Source organism: Suncus etruscus, chromosome 3, assembly GCF_024139225.1.
Source record: "Suncus etruscus isolate mSunEtr1 chromosome 3, mSunEtr1.pri.cur, whole genome shotgun sequence".
NCBI lineage: Eukaryota > Metazoa > Chordata > Mammalia > Eulipotyphla > Soricidae > Suncus > Suncus etruscus.
Window position 1 is genome coordinate 14,652,446 of NC_064850.1, and position 27,603 is coordinate 14,680,048.

A 27,603-nucleotide genomic window follows, 5' to 3' on the forward strand; every position below is an offset into this window, starting at 1 on the left:
TAAAAGAAATTTTGAAATACTAATGTAGCTCTTTTTATTTTATTTTAGAACTGAAATTGTTGTCTCTTGAGTTTCTCATCATGTACTCTTTGTCACTGTACAATGACAAAAATGTTTGATTTTCTCAGAAATTTTGTTTTAATGGTGTGTGTGTGTGTGTGTTGGTGTGTGTGTGTGTGTGTGTGTGTGCGCGCGTTTGGGCCACACATGGTGGTGCTCAGGGTTTACTCCTGGCTCTGCACTCAGAAGTCGCTTCTGGCAGGCTGGGGACCATATGGGATGCTGGGAATCAAACCCAGGTCTGTCCTGCATTGGCTGTATACCTGGCAAATGCACTACAACTGAGCTATTGTTCAGGCCCTATTTTAATGCTTTTACATCATTTGTACAGACTGTTCCTTAGAAAAGGCCATTTAGAGTTAACATTTATAATACAGTCACTCCTCGGGGCTAGAGAGAGAATAGTGTGTGGGATGCTTGCCTTGCATGCAGCTGACCCTTTTGATCCCAGCACTCCTGTAATCTCTCCTGCCACCAGCAGAGCCAGGAGTAAGCCTTGAGCACTGCTGGATGTGGCCCTAAAACCAAACCCAACAAACCTAAACCTCCACACAACACAGTGATTCCAACAAAGTTCCAAGCAAAGCAATAGCACACCAACATTCATCGTGTGAGGGTTTGTTTAGGTATGTTCTTCAAATGTATTCCTATCCAAAGTCAACAAAGATGAGGTTCAGGAGAACATGTCCTGGTAGGAAACTCGCCACAAAGAGTGGGGGCATACAGGTAGGGCAGAGAAGAGACCTCAATGACACTGAGTTGGGAATAATCACGGGATAGAAACTGGGTCAAGCTCTGAGAAGGAGTGCAGACACCAGCTGCCCCGATTGGCTTTATCAACAAAGGAATTCTTGAAGATCTGATGAGAGCAAGCCTAGAGTAGCGCAGGCACCGAACCATGAGTGCGTCCCCACCAACCGAGTGACTCCAGGCCTGAGCAGAGCCAAGGGGAGCATGGGCACCAGCCTTGGCGAAAGTGGCAACAGCAACAAAGGGATTTGGGACCAGTGCCAAGGGGAGTTCGGGGCACCGGCTCCGGCAGGCACACCTATGAGAGAAGCTCCAATGACCAAGGGACCTGTGGCCTGCTTATCCACACAAGTCAGAGGCCATAGTCAGGGTTGTGGCTTCCCAAACAGGCCAAAGCTTACACAGCCACCAGATTATCTCTCACCCACATAAGCTTTGGAGAATCCCCTGGCATGGGGAAGGCTGACAATGACACAGGAAAAAAAGCACCTTGAAACTACAAAAAATTGGGGCCGGAGATATAGCATGGAGGTACAGCGTTTGCCTTGCATGCAGAAGGACAGTGGTTCGAGTCCCGGCATCCCATATAGCGCCTCGAGCATGCCAGGAGCGATTTATGAGCCTAGAGCCAGGGTAACCCCTTAGTGCTGCTGGGTGTGACCCAAAAACAAACAAACAAAAAAAGAAAAAACAACAAAATAAACAAAAAAGAAACTACAAAAATTTACCATGGTAAAGTAGAGCAAATCCCTACCATGCTCTGTTGTTGAAAACTGCAATCCATCAGACCGAATGAATTAGCAATCCCCTAACCTCTCTAAATCAAGTTCAGAGTGGAAATGATTAGGATGTTCAACAAGCTCAAAGAAACCATGGAACGGATGGCCAATAAAAGACAGATATGAAAGCAGAAATGAGAAAAGTACAAACAAATGTCAAAACTGAAAAGTTTGGTAAGCAAAACGAAAAATTCATTGGAAGGCCTCACCTGTAGAGTAACAGTTGCTAAAGACCAAATATGTGAACAGGAAGTGCAGAAAACTTCTAGGTAACAACAGAAGATGGAAAAGAAGTCTCAAAATAAATAAATGGAAAATGGAGAAAATCCTCAAAAATAAACAAACAGATGATAATAGAACTTGGAGATAAATTCAACAGAAACAAAGTAAGAGTCATTGTGGGTCGCAGAACCAGGAAGAAACCCCCTATAAAGAAGCAACAGTCAAAGACATCATTGCTAAGAAATTTCCACTGGAGTGCATGCATTCAAATCTTGGACACCTGAAGAGTAGTACCAGCTAAAAAAAGACCCAAATAAAAACACCTCAGGCACATCCTCATCAAAATGATGAAAATCATAGAGAATATGGAAAGCAGAAGATTAAAAAATAAGGGCCCGGAGAGATAGCACAGCGGTGTTTGCCTTGCAAGCAGCTGATCCAGGACCAAAGGTGGTTGGTTCGAATCCCGGTGTCCCATATGGTCCCCCGTGCCTGCCAGGAGCGATTTCTGAGCAGACAGCCAGGAGTAACCCCTGAGCACCGCCGGGTGTGACCCAAAAACCAAAAAAAAAAAAAAAAAAAGATTAAAAAAATATGGGAAATTATATACAAAGAAGCATTCTTAAAATTTACAGCAGATTTATTACAAGCAACCCTCCAGGTTTGTAGGCGATGGTGAGATATAGTGGAGAAAAGCAAAAACAACAAAATAGACATCTCTCCAGGAATATGTCACACAGTCAGACTCTAATTCAGATGTTCAAAAGAAATACACAGCTTTATGGTTAAACAATAGCTTAGGAAGTTCCCAGGGCGAGTGAGGCTTAGCTATTGCATTCCCGGTTTGTTGAACCCTGAAATTACCCAAAATACGGGAAATCCAACTGCATAGTCTGTGGCAACAGGGGGCGGGCTGTCTGTAAATTTTTGGAGAGTTTTAGAGAAGAAAAAATAACGGAAAGGGGGCCGGGAAGGTGGCGCTAGAGGTAAGGTGTCTGCCTTGCAAACGCTAGCGTAGGACGGACCGCAGTTCGATCCCCCGGTGTCCCATATGGTCCCCCCAAGCCAGGGGCGAATCCTGAGTGCATAGCCAGGAGTAACCCCTGAGCGTCAAACGGGTGTGGCCCAAAAACAAACAAAAAAAAAATAACGGAAAGGAGAGGAAAATAAAGGACAAAAAAGAGAAATTAACCAAAGTAACCATAAAATACTATGCTAAGAAGAGTAGGGTAGATACTATTTTAAAACACATATAGGAGGTCAGAGCAGTAGTAGAGTGGGTAAGCAGAGCCAGAAGTAACCCCTGAAAAATGCTGATGTAACCTCAAAACAAAAAAAGTATGTGGGGGGCCAGAGCAATAGTCATTTGCCTTGCATGTAGTCAACCTGCATTTCATCTCCAGCATCCCATAAAAGTCCCCTGACAATACGTCAGAAGTAATTCTTGGGCTCAAAGCAAGGAGTAACCTCTGAGCACCACAGGATGTGCCCCCCAAGGAAAGATATGTGAGGCATTTATTAAAATTGTTTATAGTCATAGCGTAAGTCCAAATCAATTTTAAATAGTATAAATCATGGGCCAGAGAGATAGTACAATAAGTAGGGCAATTTCCTTGCAGTCAACCCACGTGTGATCCTTAGCATTACATGTGTCTCCTTAAGTCCCACCAGAAGTGATCCCTGAGCCTGAGTATGGCATTGTAATTAAACCCTGAGAACCCCAAACATAGGGGGGTCGGAGAGATAACATGGTGGTAAGGTGTTTGCCTTTCATGCAGAAGGTTGTTGGTTTGAGTCCCAGCATCCCATATGGTCCCCTGAGCCTGCCAGGAGCAATTTCTAAGCATAGAGCCAGGAGTAACCCCTGAGCGCTGCCAGGTGTGACCCAAAAACAAACAAACAAAAAAACCCAAACATACAAATGGCACAACAGACATAGGACTTTTATTTTCTACTATGCCATCTTAAGATTTTGCAAATCATCCCTTTCAGTCTTGAGAAAAGAAGGTGCCTAAGGAACTAAAATTCAATGACTTTTCTTAGGCCTATCTGAAAAAAGGAGGCCATAAGAAAAACTGGATATGCAGCATAACGCAGAGAATATTCATGAGAGAAATAAAAATTCTAGTAAAAAATCCAACAGACATATCTACAGCTCACAGCAGCGGCCATGTCACCTCACTGGCCAGCTTCATAGACCCATTTTACCCTCAAAAAAGAGACAACCAAGTCTCTAAAATTTATGGGAACACCAGTATTTCAGCTAAAAACTCTGGGGTGACTTTTGGAAGGAGATTGGGAAGTTCCTGTTCTGCCAAAGTTCTCACACAGGCACAATCCACAACCCACAATCATCATTACACTAATGGCCCAACCTCACTGCTTCATGATCTATCTCTATAGAGATACCAAACCAATAAGAACACTAAGTACACCAGTTTGGGGACAAGAAATTCTAAGGTTTTCTCAAAGTTGGGGCAGACATCCTCCCTTCATCCATCTTTACTTCTGGAAGTCACTACAGCCACATTCATATCCCATGCCATGTCAACTTATTGGCCTGCTCCACAGATCCTGTAATCCTGGAACAGTTAGCTGCAAAAGAGGTGGTACAATACCTCCAATTTCCTCAATCTGACCCTTTCACACACTAAAGAGATGTGAATGTAGCACAGAAACCACCTAAGCTCAACAAACAAAATCAATAGTACAAAATATTTGACTAGCAGCAAACAGCTTAGTAAACCTTTTAGCACATGACTTAATGACACCATTGTGATAGAACAATTTTCATAAATTTTCCTTCACTGTTTTTCCCCCAAATAATTCCATGATTCGGTTGTTACAAAAAACATATAGTAAATTATTTTGTGCCTATCAGGAAGACAGATTTGGGGGTAGGTGGGAAATGGGGGACAAAAGTGGAGAGAATGTTACACTGGTGGCGGGATTGGTTTTAGAATATGGAATGTCAAAAACAACTGTATTATGAACAACTTTTTTTTTTTTTTTGGTTTTTGGGCCACACCCGGCGGTGCTCAGGGGTTACTCCTGGCTGTCTGCTCAGAAATAGTTCCTGGCAGGCACGGGGAACCATATGGGACACTGGGATTCGAACCAACCTCCTTTGGTCCTGGGTCGGCTGCTTGCAAGGAAAACGCCGCTGTGCTATCTCTCCGGGCCCATGAACAACTTTCTAAATCTCGGTGTTTAAAAGTAATTTTAAAAAATATGAAAATCCAACAGAAATGTTAGAAATCAAAAATACTATAACAGTCTTCTCAGCAGGCAACAGCCACATCTCTTGAACCTTGCCTTGCTCCTCCAATCATTCAGGTGTTCACCTTCTGGCTGATATTCCTTCGGCCTTTTTTGGCCAGAAGCTGATTCCTCTCTCTTTCAGATGGGTCCCAGCAATCTTCACATTCACCTGTTTCACCATCTCAACTAGCCATCTAAAGTACAGTTGCATATGCAGCCATATGACATCTCTAATCATCACACCAGACAAATCACATTAAGACTTTCTGTCACTTACTGAAGATAGCTAGAGAAGGAAAAGAGCAGCACATAGATTAACATTTCCCAGAAAGGTGGGGAGGCTAAATTACAAAGACTCAACCTCAGCATAGCAGGAATACAGCAAACACAGAGGGGAAGGACAGAACCTTCAAGCTCTGTGAGTGAACTTAGTAACACAGCAGGCTCTCCCAGTACTGTTCTCTAACCTATCCCCAAAGTGACTTGAATGACATCATTTTGAGGATGTGTAACAAAGTCAAAGAAACAACATAACAGGTAGTCAATAGAGCACAAGTATGACAGAATGAGAAAACTACTCAGAACTGACAGAAATGAAGGATCAGATCTTCATTTTCATGATGATAAAACCAAACACAAAAGCTCTCAGTAGCATAATAACAGCAGCTGAGAAAAAATATCAAAGAGGGTCAGAAGCAGTGGCGCAAGCAGTAAGGTGTCTGCCTTTCCTGTGCTAGCCTAGGACAGACTGCGTTTCAATCCCGGTGTCCCATATGGTCCCCCTAGCCAGGAGTGATTTCTGAGCACATAGCCAAAAGTAACCCCTGAGCATCTCTAGATGTAGCCCCCTCCAAAAAAAAAAAAAAAAAAATCAAGGAGCACCAAGATGATATGCAGGAAAATAAAACCCTTTGCTTTTGTTTTCCTTGTGGCTTTAAACCAATCTAAGCTTTTGGCTGGCGAAGCTATATATGGTTGCATTTTGTAGGAAATATGACTTATACATAACCTTCTGCTGCTTAACCCATTTTTCTATCAGTTTTCCTATGAAGTATTATGATCTGTTTTCTGAGTGTGGCTTCAAAATATAAAAATAAAAATAGAGGAATCCGGGGCCCGGAGAAATAGCACAGCGGTGCTTGCCTTGCAAGCAGCCGACCCAGGACCAAAGGTGGTTGGTTCAAATCCCGGTGTCCCATATGGTCCCCCGTGCCTGCCAGGAGCTATTTCTGAGCAGACAGCCAGGAGTAACCCCTGAGTACCACCGGATGTGGCCCAAAAACCAAAATAAATAAATAAATTAGAGGAATCCAGACATTTCATAATGCAAAAATCAAAGATGAGATATTGTACCACTTAATAAAATGCTGTCTTGTCAGTTGGTTAGCAATATGAATATAAATGACAATACTCAGTGGTATTAGAAGACTAGATAAGGATATTTAAAATGCAAAAGCTGGGAAAATATAAATGTACATAACACAGGAAAATTGAACAGATCACTAGACTGAACAAACAGCTCAGGGGGCTGGAGCTCATGCTTTGCATGTAGTAAGCCATGAACTGCATGGTGCCCAGAGCCTCGTCAGGAGTTACCCACAAGTACAGGTCAAGGATTACCCCAACCACCATTGTGTGTGGTAGCAAAACCAAAATAATAGAAATAAAACATATCACAGAAATTACTATCAGTAAAATAGTTCATGAAAATAAGCATGAAGTAATACTTATAACAGGTAATTATAAAGTATTTCATTTCTGTCTTTGAGACATATGTGGTACTGTTGCTTGGACACACTCCCAATGCTATGATTGGGGTAGCTCTTAACAGTGCCTGAGATCGAATCAGGATCGGCCATGTGACTTAATTCTTGTACTATCTTTCCAGATTCCAAACTAGATTTCTTTTTTGTTTGTTTGTTTTGTTTTATTGTTTTGGGGCCACACCCGGCATTGCTCAGGGGTGACTCCTGGCTCTCTGCTCAGAAATAGCTCCTGGCAGGCACGGGGGACCATATGGGACACCGGGATTCGAACCAACCACCTTTGATCCTGGATTGGCTGCTTGCAAAGCAAATGCTGCTGTGCTATCTCTCCGGGCCCTCCAAATTAGTTTTTAAAATAAGTACAAGTTAAATTCCGCAATACTAATTTTCCAGTAGGAACACAGCATATTAGGAAAGTAGCATAGAAATTCACTAAGTTCAGTGAGAATAAAACAGAAGATTTAACTAGCAACAAATAGCTCAGTAAAACCTCAATGACTTTAATAAACCACTGTGATATATAATAGTTTTTAGAATTTTCTTTCACTGAACTACATTCTTAAAATTCCATTTACCAGGGCTGGAGCGTGTGGCATTAGAGGTAAGGAATCTGTCTTGCAAGCACTAGCCTAGGACGGACCACAGTTCGATCCCCCGGCATCCCATTCGGTCCCCCAAGCCAGGAGCAATTTCTGAGCGCATAGCCAGGAGTAACCTCTGAGTGTCACCGGGTGTGGGCCACCCCCCCCCCCCCAAATTTCACTTACCATTCTGTTGTAACAAGTAATATTAAATAAATTATTCTGTGCCTGTTAAGGGGGCAGGCTTGGGGTGGGGAAAGGAAATGAGAGTCAACTAATGGACGGGAGGTCACACTGGTAGTGAGATTGGTAATGGAACATTGAATGCCTGAAACAACTGTGTTATGTACAATTTTGTAAACCATGGTGTGTAAATAAATAAAAAAAATGCAGTTAAAATAAAAAATTTATATATGCAATATTTGTAGGGTGATGATGAGTAAAGGGTTTTTTATCTTTCAAGTTGTAACTTTATTAGATATGTTAATGGAAACTTAGCTATTACCTGAACAATTCTCTGTGCTTACAAAGTACATCTAAAAATAATTTGAGAGAAATAAGATGGAAAATAAGTCATAAACTAATATATACAAATACCTTTATTTAGTTTCTTGAGTGTATACAGAAGTGCAGATGTGAGTGAGGCGACCGCTCAAGTCCAGTCAGGGAAAATTACAAAAGATACATAAAAACATTCCAATGGATGCCACAATGATCCTTATAAATCCTTTCTTAAAGAACATTCTAAGGTACATTCTTTAAAAATGAGAGTAGTGACAAAGAATTTTAAATAAAGTTCAAAAACCTGTTAAAGTAACAGTACAGTATGATAAAAGACAAGGAGTCTTCTGAGCTGCTTCTCTCTTGTCCAAACTTACTGAAGTCTCATTCGCTTTTCAGGCGGGCCTTTAGCACTCACTGTCTGTTGAGTATTCTTTGCAATCTCCTTCTCCTCAGATTTCACAGCTTCAGGCACAGCTTCTGCTTCTTTCTTTGTCTGATCCACTTGTTAGAGGTAGAAGGATGAATCAGCGTGGAAGTGAATAATGACAATGATTCAGACTCAAATGTATTTAGAACTGTGTATCTCAAGTTCTAAATTTAGCCCCTTCATCCATGATTAGAAGCCCACATACCAGTTAAAAACCCCAATTACCCAAGTAAACCTGTGACACTAGACAAAAATACATTTAAATGAGATATTATATCTAAACAAGATCTGAGAGCCACCTGGTGTGACCCAAAATCCCTCCCCCAAAGATCTATTAACTATTCTAACCCAAATTCAACTAATAGTATAAACCTTAAATGAAATAGAAGATCTTTTTCTAAACTGAAATTTGAAATGAACCGTCTCAAATCACCTTGGTTCCTTTATACCTACTCTTTCTACTATAATTCATGTTTTAAATATAAAAAACCCTACTTATAAAAGCACCATCCTCAGGCAATTCAGCAGATCTAAGATGCTAGGATTAGTAAAATGTAGTGAAAGACAAATCATCTTATATGCTAGTAGTTATGGAATTAAACAGGCAGTTTATATGATATTCTGATAACAATATCCAATAAAAGCATACCTGGGACAGGCTTTTCTCCAGATTTTTGCTGTGATTAGGAAAAAATGGAATAGGGATATTGGAAAGGAAAAAAAAAAAAACAGGACAGATTAGCAAGGCTCTTCTTGACTTCACGAATTCTTACTCAAAAAGTACAGCTTCCTTTACATAATTTCTGAGTGTTATTATCTCTGTATCATAAATGTAAATTATCATTATTTATTTATTCCCTCACTCCAAAAAGATACATATATTTAAAATTAGGGAAATAAACCAACTAATAGAAAAATCTTAAACATCTACAATATCTTTTGCCTATATACCCAGGATACCCTAGATTTACCAAAAGTAGTTAAAGTCCAATGAGAGAAGAGGATGGAGACTTTTCAAACACCAGAGGCTTATTTGCTTAGGGAAATGAGGTACAATAAAGTAGAATTCAGTTTAGGTAAACACTTTAGCTCTTGGTTATATATAAATAAATCTTTTAGATTAGACCTACCATTGCTCTTGTCCCATTACCCAGGTTAAATGCTTTGCAAGACTTTTCTTCTTCCTCCCTCAAAGCTCAAGATCTATCCCTATCCTCAGCTGATGATTTAACTTTGTTTTGTTTTTGGGCCACACCCAATGATGTTCAGGGTTCACTCTTGGCTCTTTGCTCAGGGATCACTCCTGGAGAGGCTCGGGGAACCATATCAGATGCCAAGCATCAAAAGCAGTTGACCCAGTGCAAGGCAAGCACTCTACCAGCTGTACCATCATTCTGGCCCCCAGCCAATGAGTTAGCTTTTATTTGTATATTTATTTTTGGCTTTGGGGGCCATATCTGGCAGTGCCCAGAGGCGATTCCTAGCTCTTTGCTCAGTCAGGACTGATCTTGGATGATACAGCTAGTGCTCAAGATGGGGATATGAATAGTCATGGCAGAAAAAGCTCCACACTATGTAAGTGCCTTATCTCTTGTACTTAACTCCATGGTCTATAAGATTAGGTGTGTGTGTGTGTGTGTGTGTGTGTGTGTGTGTGTGTGTGTTTGGGGGGGGGGGTGTTTCTGGGTACGAGAAGCATTGCATTTGGCTGCTCAGGACTTACTCCTGGCTCTATGCTCAAGGATATTCTCTAAGGTAAGCTTAAAGGATCACATTGGGTGTTGGGGACTAAATTCGTGTTGGCAGCATGGGAGCTGTGTGCCTTATACACTGTACTTTCTGGCCCTTATCTATATTATAAAGGATGTGGGCATTCCATGTTCCCTCCCATTCTCCTACCCTCATAGACACACACACAAACCTTTAAATATTTCCCTGTTATCTCAGAAGTGTGCGGTTCATTTTTTTTTTTTTGGTCACACCCAGAGACGCTCAGGGGTTACTTTTGGCTATGCGCACAGAAATCGCTCCTGGCTTGGGGGACCGTATGGGATGCCGGGGGATCGAACCGAGGTCTGTCCTAGGCTAGCGTGCACAAGGCAGACGCCTTACCACTTGCGCCACTGCTCCGGCCCATGCATTTCACTTTTTTTGTTGTTGTTGTTTTTGGGCCACACCCAGCGGTGCTCAGGGGTTACTCCTAGCTGTCTGCTCAGAAATAGCTCCTGGCAGGCACAGGGGACCATATGGGACACCGGGATTCGAACCAACCACCTTTGGTCCTGGATCGGCTGCTTGCAAGGCAAACGCTGCTGTGCTATCTCTCCAGGCCCCTGCATTTCACTTTTAAGATGAATGTCTCTATTCGTTTTCTGAATTTTTCTTACTTTCCAAGTACTCCCTTTTTTCCTTATTTTCTAACACTAAAGACTACAGAATTTTTTTGTTTTGTTTTTGGGCCACACCTGGCAATGCTCAGGGATTACTCCTGGTTCTAAACTCAGGAATCACTCCTGTTAGTGCTCAGGAGACCATTTGGGACACTGAGATAGAACCCAGGTCAGCCTTGCATTAGCAAGGCAAATGCCCTATTTGCCCCATTTGCCATGTTGTTGGTCTAGTCCCTAAAAACTATAAATTTTATTTTCCGTATGTTCCAGAATCATGTTGCCAACTATTTACCAGCCCATTCCAAATGCAATTTCTGGAAGCCAATGAAAATCCTAAGATCAAAATAGAGTTCCATAATATTATCCACTAGGTAAGGAAAGAATAGAGGATCTGAGATAACATATCTGAGAAAGGCCAGCTTGAAATATTGGCCCCTGATTGTTAACTAGTAACTTGATTTCAAGAGGGTTTCCACCATTCTGATATTGGTGTTTTGCTGTGCTCGTATAAACAACATTGTCTATGCTACTGGACACCTGCTTTTCTTCAGGGAATAACAGAATTAGGTACATGAGAGTTCGAAGAGTCCTAACCCCACTCCCTAAAAAACCACTTTGGGCATGTCTGAGACACATTCTCCTGTCTTTATATTGCTTGAGAGAAGTGTGTTTAACCCCCTCACTTAAGCAAATATATCTAAAATATTATCATTTCAACATATAATCAATGTTATCAAAGTATTAATGAATTATTATACTTTTATATATTGTTTCTGAACCCAGCATGATCTTCTAATTGGAGCACATATCAAATTACAATTAGTTGTGTTTTGATTACTCAATGGCCCATTTGTATATTGGTTATTGTTTTGTCAAGTCAGGTGCCTATTTCCCAGTCTAGTAGTATAGACTATATACTTACTAAATGAAGATCAATCACATAGTACCTCTTAAAGACACTGTGGTAGCTACTTATTATTCTATACAGTTGTATTTCATTTATTTATTAATTCAATAAATACCATTAATGCTGAAAGAAATATTCATTAGATATGCCAAACTGTGTTTCCTGTTTTAAGTACCCACTACATCATCTGTTCCTTTCAGGGCAGGGAGAGGAAAGACTGGTTCTAAGGTTCATCTCAGTTATAAAAATTTCACTTAATCTTAAACTAACATTTTTAATTATTCCATTTCACTGGAAGAAGAGCTGATTTGGGAGGGCCAGAGTGGTAACATGGTGGTAGGGTGTTTGTCTTGCATGTGGCTGACCCAGGACGAATTCGGGTTCAATACCCAGCATTCCATAGGGTCCCCCAACCCAGGAGCAATTTCTGAGCGCAGAGCCAGAAGTAACCCCAAAGTGCTGCCAGGTGTGGCCCAAAAAAGTCAACAACAACAAAAAAAGCTGATGTAGGGGTCAAGAGAGAGAGTACAACAGGTAAGGAACTTGCCTTACCAACCTGGTTTAATCTCTTGCACCATGTATGGTCTTGAGTCCCATAAGGAATGATTCCTGAGCAAAGAGCTATTCCTGAGCAAAGAGCTATTCCTGAGCAAAAAGCCCTGAGCACCACTAGCTGTGGCCCTAAAACAAACATTTGGGAATAAGTTTTTAAGTACCCATCTTCCAGGCATAAGGTCACAAATTTGATACCTGAAGCCACTCCAAACTAATCAATGCAATTCTATGAGCACTCTTGGTAAGAGACTCACTGTCAAAAACAAAACAACACAAAACAAAATGTGATCTCCAGTGGAACACAACCATGTGTGCAGAATTTCATTTTCAAATGTGTAACCCCCTTAGTGAGCATTGCAACAAAGTGTGGTAATACCACAACCATATACATGACCTTTAGTGATCACAACAAAAATAAAGGGAATGTGAAAGAAGCTTGTTCAATAGAGTAACAGCTGACTTTGCCACTGCAGCTAGAACCCTGCAAAATTAACACACTAGTCATGTAACAAACACCAAAAGAAAACACAAATTTTTTTTTGTTTGAGCTACACCTGGCTGTGCTCAAGGATCACACCTGGTAGTGCTTAAGGGACAATATGAAATGCCAGGGGTCAAACTTGGGTCAGTTGTGTGCAAGACAAACGCCCTGACCACTATATTATCTCTCTAGTCCCTGAAAAAAATTATTTTTTTTACTACTACTGCTTTCTCCATTTATCAAGCCAAATCATCTAATCAAAATGAGCTGTTTTATGTTACAAAAATCTTAACTACCCATTTAAAAACCAAGATATCCATTCATTAACTGTATCTCAAGCAGGAAGACAGAACAGAGACTAGAATAAATTTCAGGTTCCGGTTTATTACAACCTACAACACTTTCAGTAACTCCCTTAAAGAGTATTATCTGTAAGTAGTTCTCACAGTTTCTCATAGCTAAATCTCACTGTTTTAATTCCATTTAATTTAATTATTTAATTTAATTCTGTTTAATTCTATAGAACAGTTAATTCTATTTCCATACTAATTTTTTCCCCACTAGTCTTTGAAAACTTTCCCTTTGATTCAGATATCACTTAACTAATGAAGAAAATAAAAAATGTTAGGTTCTATCAGAAATAGTTATCAAAAGTATCAAGGAAGATGTATCACAATTATTCATACACATTCTCATTACCTGCACAAATTTGGGTGGAAATTTTTGTCTAAGATCTAGGAGTAAAGCATCCACACGTTGTCTCTGAAATATAGAGCTTGGTTCTTCCTTCCTTTTGGCTTTAGGTTTAACTTTATCTATAAAAATAGGAAGTTCAAATCAAAATATTGCCTAAGAGTGTTTTGTGTCTCCCATTTTATAATCTTTAGTCACCATAAATACATTGCCAATCCAAAAATAAACCCCCAAATAAGCTAAATGCAGCATATAAACAGAAGTATCAGACTTTTTCTTTTAATAACTCCAGGAAATATTTCCTGGGCGGAGCATATACTGAAGGATTTGATTTCGGGAAAGTTGTTTTTTAAATGGGTCACACCCAGCAGCGTTCAGGGGTCTCTCCTAGCTCTGCGCCCAGAAATTGCTCCTGGCAGGCTCAGGGGACCATAGGAGATGCTAGGGATGGAACCCCGGTCCATCCCGGGTTGGCTGTGTGCAAGGAAAATGCCTACTGCTGTGCTATCACTCCGGTCCCCTGATTTCAGGAAAGTTTTATTCCAAGCATTTCATTAGAGGAGGTGAATACCTCTGAGTTTAGTTCACTGATACCAAGCTTTCCTACATCAAATGCAACTTCCAATAACTACCATTATGAATAATTATAAACTGGGACTGGAGCAATAGTACACCGGGTAGGGCGCTTGCCTTACATGTAGCTGACCCAGGTTGAATTCCCTGACATCCCATATGGTCCCAGTGCCCCACTAATTGACAGTGATTCCTGAGCTCAGAGCCAGGAGTAATACCTGAGCACTACCAGGTGTGGCCCCAACAAACCCTCCCCAAATAGTAAATAAATAGTTCAGGAGACTAGCAGTGAAGTAAAAACAAGTTAAAAAAAAAAAGTATTACAAACTATCTGAAAAACCACTCATTGTAAAAATATGAATTCTATTTAGATATTTTTCCCTTACAATTTAATGAGTTACCAGAAAAGACATTCAGATGATAAGTAGGTGCTATAGGCCCATTTCTAGAAGTCCTTTATTGGTAAATACAGCGCAGAACAAACAGCAGATTCGCATGTATGAAAACTAGGGAACATACCATCCAATAGGTGATTTATAAGATCTGAAACCATTTGTTTCTGACAAATGGGACTTGAACAGCTTCTTCCCTACAGTAAACTTAGGTTCCAAATATTAAGATGACTCAAACTGGATAAACTATCATCATTCCTCATCAATAATTTCCTCTTGAAATCCCATGTCCTTTAAAATCGTGGGGCTGGAGCAATAGCACAGTGGGTAGGGCGTTTGTTTGCCTTGAATGTGGCTGACCCAGGACTCACTTGGCTGGATCCCTGATTTCCCAGATGGTCCCCCAGCCAGCCAGGAGTGATTTCTGAGCGCAGAACCAGGAGTAACCGAATGCCACCGGGTGGCAGCCCAAACACCAAAAAATAGAATAAAATACAATAAAACTTGAATGAATTTATCAAAGCTTACCAATTGCCTGATAGATATAGGAAAGCTATTGTTACTTTTATTTTTTTTAGTTTTTGGGCCACACCCGGTGACGCTCAGGGGTTACTCCTGGCTTGGGAACCATATGGGACACCGGGGGATCGAACGGCAGTCTGTCCCAGGTCAGTGTGTGCAAGTCAAATGCCCTACCTCCTGCGTCACCACTCCGGCCCCTCACCAGAGCTGCTTCGTGGAGAAAGTGGGCACTTTCCCCCATTATCTTCCTTCTTCGGAAGCCTGGCAGCTGTAACTCCACCCACAAATACAGTCAACATGTTTGAACTGGGCTTTCTTCCAGGAGGCCCTGCATCTGAGTATATGCCCCTAAAATTCGTGGTATTATAGCTTTAGATTTCTGGACAACTTCATTTGTTTGATGCTGCCATCCATAAAGGAACACCCCAATTTAACAGACTGGACATATAGCAAAAGCTTACTAAACCTTCTGCCATTGTATTAATGACTTCATTGGTGAAACAATAATTTTCACAAATGAGACTGCTACTGTTTGTACTTTTTCTTACTTTTTTCTCTTCTCTATTTTATTTTTTATTTTTCCTTTCTGTAACTTGCTTTCACTCCTCTGGAAACAAATGTATTATGTTCAACTATATCAACCATGTGATACATTTTCTTTAAATAAATAAAATTTTAAAAATTTTAAAGAAAAGAAGATCTGGGTATACAAACCTACCTTGCTCTTCATGATCTTTAAAGTGCCACCAGTACCCTTTAGAAGGATGATATCGACAATATGACATAGCTTCATCAAAAGCTGACTGAATGCCATGCACTGCAGTAAGCTAATTAAAAAAAAATCTAAATTTCACATTAGTTTGACCAAAATACTAATAAAATATTACAGCGACAAGAGTTTCCTATTTCCCAAAACCTGAGTCACTATATTGCTGGGTCTAGGTATAACATAGTTTAAGGAGAGCTGGACACTTGCTCAAAATATTCCAATAATCAGTACTGTTTATCAACATATATAAGACAAGGGAGCTCACTAGGTAGTTTGTTCAGCCCACAGTTTTCTTTAGGAGCCCAGAAAGCCCTGAAAGCCCAACATGGGAGTTTGTGTGCCAGCAATGCCCCAGGTGACTTAATAGCATCACTACTGGAAAGTCCAGAACTAGTTTTGCAACCAAGCAAGTGACCCAGATACCCTCTGAAGAGAGCAATGCAGTCAAGTGTGCCAAGCACCACAATCAAGTCTGCAGTGCCTGGCAATTGCAACAACTGGAAGCATACAACTCCAGACAGTAACACCATCATAACCACCACAATAAAGGTACAAAAAGGGGGAGGGAAATATTTTCTGTAGTGTTTAAAAGCTGTGAACTCACCACTCTAGAGTTTATGACTGATCCCAAGTCAGGTGCCTGATAGATCACTCCAGCAATGATGTAGTAATCAGCCATTGGAATAACTGAAGTATATGGTATTAAAAAATTATTTTAAAATATAGTGATATACAAACTGCTTATACAATTTCCATAAAAAGAACTAGGGTTAGGTATATATATATATATATATATATATACAGATATATATACCTATACACCTATACATATCAATATAGAAAGAGCTACAAGTGCTGGAGCACATGCTTTGCATGCACAAACACTGATTTCAAACCCCAGCATTGCATCCCTACCCCCAGCCAAACACCGCTGGGTATAGCGTGACCCCTGAGCACTGCTGAAGTGGTATCAGAAAACAAAACAAAGCAACACATAAGTAAAATGTTCCCATGTTAAAGCTGTAGAGCAGTGGTCCTCAAACTATGGCCCGCAGGCCACATATTGTATTTGTATCTGTTTTGTTTCTTCATTGCAAAATAAGATATATGCAGTGTGCATAAGAATTCGTTCATAAGTTTTGTTTTTACTATAGTCAGACCCTCCAATGGTCTGAGGGACAGTGAACTGGCCCCCTGTTTAAAAAGTTGGAGGACCCCTGCTGTAGAGAAAAACAACAATTTTTTGTTTACTTGTTTTGTTTTTGGGCTACACCTAACAATACTCAGGGGGTCATTCCAGGTAGTGTTCATGAGGTCACCTCTTGCATGTAAGGCATGTACTCCAACCTACTGAGCACGATAATCCTTATTTTTATGAATAAAGCTTTACTGGAAGACACTGATACCCACTGATTCCCTTTCCTATATAAAGTTGCCCATGACACTAGTGTAGCAGTCAGAGACCAGGAGGCTCCGAGTCTAAAATAATTACTCTCTAAAGGAATTAAACAACAACAAAAAAGTTACTCTCTGGACATTCATAGACTTTTTGTTTCGTTTTGTTTTGTTTTGGCCACACCCAGTGGCGCTCAGGGGTTACGCCTAGCTCTGAGCTCAGAAACTGCTCCTGCCTCTGGGGACCATATGGGATGCCAGAAATTGAACCTACGTCTGTCTTGGGTCAGCCACATGCAAAGCAGATGCTTTACTACTATGCTACCACTCAGCCCTTATAGACTAACTCTGACAACTGATCCCAAAATAGTGCTTCTCAAACTTTAAGTGCATCTCAGTCACCTAAATATCGTGTTATGATCAAATTTCTAAGATCCTTGTCAGTCAGCCACACTTTGGAGAGTTAGACATTAGAAGAGCAAGAGATTCGAGATTCAGAGTCCAGGTGAAGAGATCAAAAGGAACTTGCCTCCTTGTCCCAGAGTGACCCACTAAGGAATATACAGCTGCTAGTGAGGATGGTGCCATCTTGTACAGCTTCTGCAGTCACAACACTCTCAACATGCAAGTAATGTCCCTGTTCTGCCTTTGTTCTAAGGTTCTCTTCTTCAGTCTGTAGGGCAGAGACTCTAGCTCTTTTACTTTAAATTTAAATTTGAATTTCCACTCTGAAACCATAGCTTCTTTAGCAAGGTCACACTCTGGAATCAATATAAGAGGTAAATACTGTTGCTACATGTCTTAATGAAAGTACATGAAAGAGATGACTAGACTCAAAATTCAGATCTCCAGAGCACTGGTGGTCTAGTGGTCTAGGTGCCTTCCAAAAGTCAAATCTAAAATCCATACAGTTCAGCGTGATTCTAAAGCAAGTGTATTTTATTTCATGTCTATGCATACAAACATGCATGCATGTGTGTATATGTGTGTGTGCGCTTGTGTGTGTAGGACAGGTAAGTATAGTTCAAGTGAGATTCTCGGTTGTATGCATCAATGATGATTTTCAGTTTACCCTCCAAGCTTTTGGTGCACCTGCCTCTATCATGTATTTTGCAACAGAATTAGACTCAGTATGCTGAAAAAAGAAGAAAAAATTACTTAGGATGCTCAAGGCTAGGTTGAAATCCCAATTAACTATGTTCAGAGGAAGATGTGGCATAAGTGTAGGGAATAGCTTAGCTTTTTCTTGGAGCATTATCCTAGAGGCATGTTGGAAGATATATGTGACTCAGATATATGACTAATAAAGTTCTGCAACTTTCCTCATATGATAAAGTTGTAGCACTATATAGCTGCTGTGCCAGTTAGGTTTTCTTAGGCTACTAATACAAACTGTAATCATAATAAATACTTGAGTTTTTTTCTTTTTCTTTAGATAGTATGGAATGTGGGCAGGCATGCTGACAGGACTAGCCTTCAGTAAAAACACTAGGACTGGGGATCAGGAGACATAGTACAGTGGGGAGAGCACTTGGTTTTCATGCAGCCAAACTCAAGTTTGATTCCCAGCATCCCATCCACATGGTCCCCCACGCTTTCCAAGAGTGATTCTTGAGTGCAGAGCCTGAAATAACCCGAACACCACAAGATATGGCCTCTAAACAAAGCAAGAAAACTCCAGGCCCAAGAATCACCAATGGATTTCCTTGAGCAGACATAGTACATAACATTATTGTTATTCCTTGCAGGAGGGGAAGCAGAGAAAACTTACACTTGGGATGCCTACAGATGCAATTTCATAGATTTTTATTTCCCCTTATATAGTTATACATATATAGTCTTACCATCTGCTGTAACAGATCTTAATAGGACTAATGATATGGTGAATTTGAGATCCTCTGGAGCAAACCCACTCATTGACATATATGTGGTCTTAAGTATCCCCAAAATAGAATATAACCCCAAAATGAAAGACCATATAGTTCATAGTTCACAAATAACCAAGGTATATTAAAAAATTAATACCTGAAATTTACACATTTTACCTTGAGTAGGGGATTGTCGCTGCTGCTTCCGAATTATAAAAAGAATGGGCTCTTGAGCATGTAGAAGGATATATTCCACTCCAACCATCTGGCTGAAAACCAAACACAGACATGCAAAGATCTGTGAATGCCCTCTAACTGTTCAATTCAAAATGTTTTATATAGGTCTGTAGCAACATTGTAAGTAGAATGAAAACCACCTATATACAATATCCATTACTAAAAAAATGGACTGTTGAGTAAAAGCTGTTTTGTCAGGTAGGCATTCTACATATAAAGATTTGATTGTAAACAACAAAAAATCCCTCAATGAAAAACCTCATGATATTAAATCTAGAGTATATCCAGTTATAAAGAGCGTGCATTTCAAAAAAGGCAGCCAAAATATGTTTCTGAAGATCTACTCGTAGAATACAAACTATACGTTTCTGAAATATATATATATATATATATATATATATACACACACATACATATACATATATATAATGTTAAGTGTAAATTCTATCCAACTAGAAAACGTCAAAAACTTATCAAGAATCCCAACAAAGTTGTTAACCTGACAGACTATTTAAAAGTAACAGAGATGAGGCCAGAGAAATAGCATAGTGGTAGGGCGTTTGCCTTGCATGCGGCCGACCCAGGTCAGACGCGGATTTGATCCCAACATCCCATATGATCCCTCAAGCCTGCCAGGAGTGATTTCTGAGTGCAGAGCCGGGAGTAATCCCTTAGTGTCTCTGGGTGTGGCCCAAAAACCAATACAATAAAATAAAAGCAGCAAAGATAAATAACATAGATGCTGAGGCACTTGCCTTGCATGACTCTAGCTCTAGTTTAATCCCCAACACTACATGTTGCCCTAACACACTCAAGCCTCAATGCACCCCTTTGGTAGCCTAGGTAGTCCCAGCAACAGAGCCCAGACAGTCCTTGCCAGGATGGCCTAGAAAATAGACCCTGGGGCATCCTGAGCAGTTTGAGAGATTTTTTTCTCTCATGCCCCTCATAGGAACAATAAACCATCTTTAAAGCTCATATCAAGATATATTTAATAAAAAATTCAATGGCATAGTTCTCCATGTCACTTAACAGATGAAATAAATTATAAAACTTTACAGCCAAAATATTTTGTAGTAACAGCATCCTGAAAATCTGAAAAATGTTGTTTTATTCATCTAAATTAAACTTTATCTTATTTGTAATTTTCAAAATCTACCATAAATCAGACTATGATTTGAGATATTACATTTAATTTAAAGTAGGCAATTAGTTACCCTGAGGAAATAGCTGCATTGCTGAAATCATTTAGCAACCAAATTCAATTACGATTATTTATGAAGTCTAACACCATCTAATGCTAAACAGATGTTAAGCTACCTTGTAGGGAATAATAACAGCTAAAGTCTGTACATATTCAACACAGATACATCCACCATAGGTCTAACTATTGTACACTCTACCTCTGAATTACAAGAACTAAAAATGCACACATCCAGTTACTGGAAGAAACTGTTTTTGTTCCATGGGTTCTGCATTTATGAATTCAACCAACCCTAGATATTAATGGATACTGAAGACTGACTGAAATTCCTCTGCTTATTCAACTCAAAATTCCAGTTCTTCCAAAACTTAAGCTTGCACACTTGTATGATTCAGAGTTTGGAAGAATCGTTCACAATAAAATATCTAGCTAGTAAAAATAATTCATACACCTTTATAACCATCTACCATTATAACCAGTCTCAGAATAACTTACTTTAAGTGTTCTAATGTTAGCCTCTGCATTTTGACCACTTCATTATTACATGTCCTGTCATAAAATGGATTACTTCTTTCTGAAAAATAATCCAGGACACTTCCACTGTTCAAAATGGGGATCCAAGAACTGTCAACCCAAGATATTCCCAGCAGATTGTCTGTTAGAAACAAAATGACAAAGAGTAAAAAAGAGAGGAAAATCCAATAGAACACATATTAAGCATTAAATGGACTAAACACAAAAAAATATAAGATTAACACGGACCTCAACCTACATGTTCTGAGCTTAAAAGAAGTATGCAATGTCAAAGAAAGCAAAAACATGATTTCATAAATACCATTTAAAAAAAAATCATGACTGCATGTGTTAGGAAGCATAAGAACATTATATATATATGTATACTTATACAAATATACAGTTTATCAGATAGCAAGGAATATCTAAGATAAGAAACCAATTTTTCATGAGGGAGAACGTAAAATCTAGCACTAAATGTTAAAGAATGAAGATTCATCACAGATGGCCTCATAGCACTGCTGGGGGTAGCCCTCGTGGGACCCAGCACCTCCACTTAAAAAGGGAGAGGGGACTCTCCATGGAGAGAAGCGAGACAAAGTAATCCCCAAGTACAGAGAATGCATATTTTTAAAAAGCCACAAAAATTTAATTATATGTTACATTTAGAGAATAATTTTATTAAGTGAAGAAAAGGGAAAAGACCTCAAAGTCTAGAATAGACTTTCAAAAACATAGAATTCCTAAATCTTTAATATGTTAAATAATTTAAAAAATTTCAAAGGAAATGCATTCACAGTCACTAACTTGACTTCTCTGAGAACAAAAAAGAGGGTCAGAGTAATAGCACAGTGGTAGGGCATTTACCTTGCGTGTGGCTAACCCAGGATGGAACTCCTAGATGGTCCTATCCTATCTGGTCCCACAAGCCAGGAGCGATTTCTGAGCACATAGGCAGGAGTAACCCCTGAGTGTCACTGGATGTGGCCCAAAAACCAAATATATATATATATATAAAATATATATGATATATAATATAATATATTATTATATACTGTACAAGCATTTATTATAATTATTATATATTGATATATTATATTAATATATTATTATAATTATATAATATAATATACATTATATTACATAGATAAAACTTAGAGTGTGGGGCTAGAGAGATAATATAGTGGGTAGGGTACTTGTCTTACATGTGGCCAAATCAGATTTGATCCCTAGAATCCCAATATAATCCCCCAAGCACCACCAGGAATAATTCCTGAATGCAGAGCCAGGAGGAATCCCTGAGCATTGCAGTCTGTGGCCCCAAAACAATAAAAAAAAAAAAATGAATGAGCAAATGAGAAATAAAATGGCCATGCCCTTAGTTGATATTATATATATCATGACTTAGTATAGAATTAAATCTTATATTTATCAAAATGCAAAGAAGGACAATAAAAGATAAATACTTGAGCTTTTAGTGAGCTTTTCTCTGCTACTGGCTGTTACAATGTTTCCTAATATTACTAAATTGCATCAGGTTGATAATCATGAAAATAGCCTATATAATACTAGCCAAAGGAGGAAGAATTAAAAAAAAAGCATCCTCTCCCTGGTAAATGCTTCTGACATCCTAAAAATGTCAGATGTGTTACCATTTTTAAAGTGTCTAGGCCATGATAGCTAGAAATGATCACTCTGGACAAGAACAGGGTGCTGAAAGGAGATAAAGTGGTATGTATGAAACCCTTTAGCAACAATACTGCTAATTAGTGTCAGAAAGAAAAGAGAGAGCTAGAGAAGGAAAGAGGGAGAGGGGAAGAGGGAGGGAAGGAGGGGAGGCAGGGGAGAGAGAGGGAGGGAGTGAAGGAGAGAGAGAGGCACAGAGGTAAGCTGGGAAGGGTAGGGGAAGGCAGGAGGGAACTGGGATATTGGTGATGGGAAATGCAGTATTGGACATTAATGACTGAAAATCATGAACAACTTTGTACTTGTATCTCACAGTGATTCAATTATTTAAAAAAAAAAAACAAACAGCATCTAGGCCAGAGACTTAAAAGTATTACAGCACATGATTTGCATATGGGAGCCCTGGGTTCAATCCCAGAACACTCGAAGTGGCCACTCCCCCATAAAAAGTCTGCAATTCTGTAATGACTTTCAAAAATACCTACATAACCGGAGAGGTGGCGCTAGAGGTAAGGTATCTGCCTTGCAAGCGCTAGCCAAGGAAGGACCGCGGTTCGATCCCCCTGCGTCCCATATGGTCCCCCCAAGCCAGGGGCAATATCTGAGCGCTTAGCCAGGAGTAACCCCTGAGCATCAAATGGGTGTGGCCCAAAACACCAAAAAAAAAAACAAAAACAAAAACAAACAACAACAACAAAAACAACCTACATAAAAATGAAAAACCATATGAAAGTCAAATACTTGAAAAGTATCAAATAAACTTACTATTTCTCTATTGAATATGGACATGCAGACCTAGCCCCAAGTCTAAAGCTAGCAGTCAATGAGTGTGATAAAATTAAAGTTCTCACTTACAAAAGGAAAAAAACACACACACATGTAAAGACATTATAACAAAAAGTTGACATTTTGTTTTTTTGGGTTTTTTTGGGTCACACCCGGCAGTGCTCCGGGGTTACTCCTGGCTCTATGCTCAGAAATCGCTCCTGGCAGGCTCAGGGGACCATATGGGATGCTGGTATTCGAACCACCGTCCTTCTGCATACAAGGCAAACGTCTTATCCCCATGCTATCTCTCCGGCCTCCAAAAGTTGACATTTTGAAGAACTACAAATGAGAGTTATTTGTAATAAGTGACTGGACCTCAAATTTGGTTCATAAAATTATTAGGAACAAATTACAATTAAATATCTTTTTAAGGAAGCAAGTTTTGGTAATCTGCTGAAAGTGAGACGCATAAATATAACCATGGATCTCAGCTTCTATATATTTACAAAAAATTACAAAGGAAGGCGATCTTAGGGGCCAGGGACGTAACTCTGTGGTACAAACATGTCTTGTTTATCTAATACTCAGAGGTCAGAACCACTGAACTCCTGTTCCCACCACCACTACCCCCCACATACAGCAGATGGCCACAAAGTTCCAAATGGAAAAATGAACTGGATAGTATTATGGAAGCCGCTTATCACATTTGGTAAAAGAAAACTTCATGACCTGGGGAGTGTCTCTTGAAGTACAAACTTGTCTTGCATGAGTGAGCCCCGAGGTTCACGTTGCAAGAAACAAATCTCACTGCACAGCAACCTCAACTCTCATTTCCCCCAGGAATTTCCCTGACAGCCCCCCAATAAGAAGAACCTGACCGAGTTAGAGTTAGGGTCTCGTGCTATTCAGTTTTTGTTTCTGAATTGCGTTGGACTATTTTTGCAAACCCCAGGGCACAATTCCTATGCCTACGTGGTTATTTTTCCTTTATTAATTCACCAAAACGAATGTCTGCACGTAATGCTTAGAAGAGTCTGTGGTCTGCTGCAAGCTTTTTCATGTATTTTGTTCACTGTTTCAACAAATACTTGAGTGTTTGCTTAAAGTTATGCTGGAGGGGGAAAATAAAACAAAACCAAATAAAACAACCCTTGCTTTAATCACGGTTAAGAGTTTACTGGGAGGTATTCCTTTTTTTTCTTCTTCCAATAATCACATTTCCATCGGGTTTATAAGTGTATTTTACTTAAAAGTTTTTTCCCCTGTGTTTAAACATCGTGATTACAAAATTGTTCTCACCCACCACCGCTGTCCCCGGTTTCTTTCTTTCTTTTTCTTTCTTTCTTCCTTCCTCTCTCCTTCCTTCCTTCCTTCCTTCCTTCCTTCCTTCCTTCCTTCCTTTCCTTCCTTCCTTCCATCCATCCATCCATGGAATCATGTAGGTGTCATGCCAAGCCTTCAGATGCTTAGAAATGCCCCCACACACCCCTTTTCCTTCCTTCCTTTCTTCCCTCCCTTCCCCTCTCTTCCTTTATTTTTCTTTTTAGACACTGCGACTTACACTATTGTTAATGGAGGGGTGGCCAGGCGTATCACTTTATCTCTGTCCAACACCCAGCCCTTGTCAAGAGTGATCATTCCCAGCTACTATTCTCATAGCGGTCCCTTCTCTGCTCTAACTGCGCTGCTCCACTAGTTGTGGCAAGCTAGAAGGAATTCTTTTTTTTTTTTTTTCGTTTTTTTTTTTGGGGGGGGGGTCACACCCGGCGATGCTCAGGGGTTACTCCTGGCTGTCTGCTCAGAAATAGCTCCTGGCAGGCACGGGGGACCATATGGGACACCGGGATTCGAACTAACCACCTTTGGTCCTGGATTGGCTGCTTGCAAGGCAAACGCCGCTGTGCTATCTCTCCGGGCCCTAGAAGGAATTCTTTTTTAACCCATCTCCGTTTATTATTTTTGGAATTCTTGACTTTAAAATGACAGAAGAAAGCCTCTTGATGCCTGTGTCAAGGACAGGACAGAGATGGCAGCATCAGGCTAGCACAGTGCCCATCTCTTTGCCCAAAGGCCGGCTCGGTCACCCGAGAAGAAAAGTCCCAACAGGGGAGAGAGAGAGAGAGAGAGAGAGAGAGAGAGAGAGAGAGAGAGAGAGAGAGAGAGAGAGAGAGAGAGGGAGGGAGGGAGGGAGGGAGGGAGGGAGGGAGGGAGAGGGAGAGAGAGCGAGAGAGCGAGAGAGAGAGCACGGAGGCGGGGCGTTGGCCTTGCATGCAGAGGACGGTGGTTCGATCCCCGGCATCCCAGAGGATCCCCCGAGCCTGCCAGGAGGAACCCCTGAGCGCGGCCGAGTGTGACCCAAAAACCAACCAACCAATAAAGTTTAAAGAAAACAGAAAAGCCCCACTCGTGTTGCAGAGACAGGACACCCAGTCAGCTTCCCGCCGTCGGAAAAGAAGAAAGTGGAGCAGCATCGTTTACCTCGGATATCCACCGCCGCCATCTTTCTGACAAAGCCCGGGCCTCTCAACTTCCGGCGCAGGAGACACGTCACAGGACTGCGCCGGAAGCGATGGGGGAAGCGGAACTGCGAGGGCGGGAAACAAGGCCCGAGCGCGGGCGACGAGGCAACGTACAGGAAAGAACGGGCCTGGGCGTGGCTTAAGGAAGAGACGGGCGTGGCTTAAAGAAGAGTGGGGCGTGGCGTAAAGGCGGGGTGTAAGGAGGAGTGAGCGTTGTGGGCGTAGCTGAAGCGGGAGTGGGCGTGGCTTGGGGTGGCGTAGGTGATGGGCGGGGCTTAAGGGAGAGTGGGCGTGGTAGTGGTAAGGAGCGGGGCTTATGGGAGAGTGGCGTGCGGGTAAGGGCGGGGCTTAAGGGGAGAGCGTGGCGTTAGGGAGCGCGGGTGCGGCGCAGGTAAGGGGCGGGGCTTAAGGGAGAGTGGGCGTGGCTTAAGGAGAGCATGGTATGCGTGTGGGCAAGTGGGCGTGGCGTGGTGTGGGCAAGGGGCGGGGTTTACGTTAGAGTGGGGCGGGGCGTAGAGAAAGGACTTAAGGACCAGAGATGGGTGCAGAAGAGTCTAGGGATGGGGTTGAGCAGAGGGCAGAGGGTCAGGCCTGGGAAAATAGGTGCAGTGTAAAGGTGGGTGGAGAGTACTAGGGTGGGATGGGAAGAAAAGGAAGCACCATTGTTAATTTTTCTCAAAGAATGTGTTTAAAAACACTGGTCCCTGGACCAGTGCTGGGTCTCAGAAATTTTCTGCCAGTTAAGTTATTACTATGCTGGAGAGATAGTATAGTGAGTAAGGTGCTTGCCTTGCATGAGGCCAACTCAGGTTTGATCTCCAGCATCATATATTAATGCCCCAAACACCTCCAGGAGGGATCCCAGAGCACTGAACAGGAATAAACCCTGAACACCAGCAGGTGTGGCCCAGAGAGTAAACTAATAATTATTTCCTTTTAACATATGGCAAACCTGAATTGTGTAGTAGCACTTTTATAAATATTGACATATAATGGTACACATATATTTTCTATTTCTGCCTTACTGGTTGATAAAATATTTCTCTGTGTTTTCACAAATTCACAAGTGTCAAAAACGTTGAGAAACTACTGTTCTAGGTAATCTGGGGTTTCTATAGTTGTTCAGATTTTCTTTATGCCATATATAAAAGAGTGATTTGGGATCAGAAATATAAGGTATTAAGGCATTTGTCTTGCGCCTGGCTAACCCAGATTTGATCCTGAAAAGGGAAATCAGCCCCCCCCCCCACCAACCTTGGTGGGTGCCCTGCCCCTTAAGGAAGTCGTCACTGCCTCGGCCCCACCTCTACCCCTACCTCACGAATCATTGGTGTTATCGTAGCGGAAGTCCAGCCCTCAAGGACTCTTCTTCCCCTCCCACTTCCCATCCTATATAAGGGGGTAACGAGGGACCCACGAGGTCTTTGATTCTGGTGGGAATTCATAGACCCTGACCATTCATAATGGTCAGTATTAAAAGCACTTTTTAAAGCATCTGCTGGAACTCATAAGCCTCTTCATTTCTTTGCGCCGGGCAGCTAAAATTAGGACTTCCGGACCTTTCAATCCCCAACTTGTGTATTCCCCCCCCCCAAGTACCTCCAGGAGTAATTCCTGAGTAAGCCCCCAACACATACCCCAATACAATAGGGTATGATTCCCCTATTACTAAAAAGAAAAAAAAGATGAAAATGATGGAAATACATCCTTTTACTATTAGGTACAGAAACTAGAAACATTAGACACTCGCCATTGTCTCAATATTGTCGTTTATTGGTAAC

At 40.9% G+C, this 27,603-nt stretch overlaps 1 protein-coding gene across 1 annotated transcript; it reads right to left on the reverse strand.

The window, feature by feature from the left end:
- Positions 1-8,002: 8,002 nt before the first annotated feature.
- On the reverse strand, positions 8,003-25,825 carry MED6 (mediator complex subunit 6). Its single transcript, XM_049770487.1, has 8 exons — positions 25,782-25,825; positions 20,832-20,991; positions 19,073-19,164; positions 16,237-16,319; positions 15,582-15,690; positions 13,383-13,498; positions 9,000-9,027; positions 8,003-8,424 (listed from the first exon to the last, which is right to left on the reverse strand). Exons 1-8 carry the CDS (start codon positions 25,801-25,803, stop codon positions 8,294-8,296), a joined length of 741 nt encoding a protein of 246 aa, XP_049626444.1. The 5' UTR covers positions 25,804-25,825; the 3' UTR covers positions 8,003-8,293.
- Positions 25,826-27,603: the final 1,778 nt, after the last annotated feature.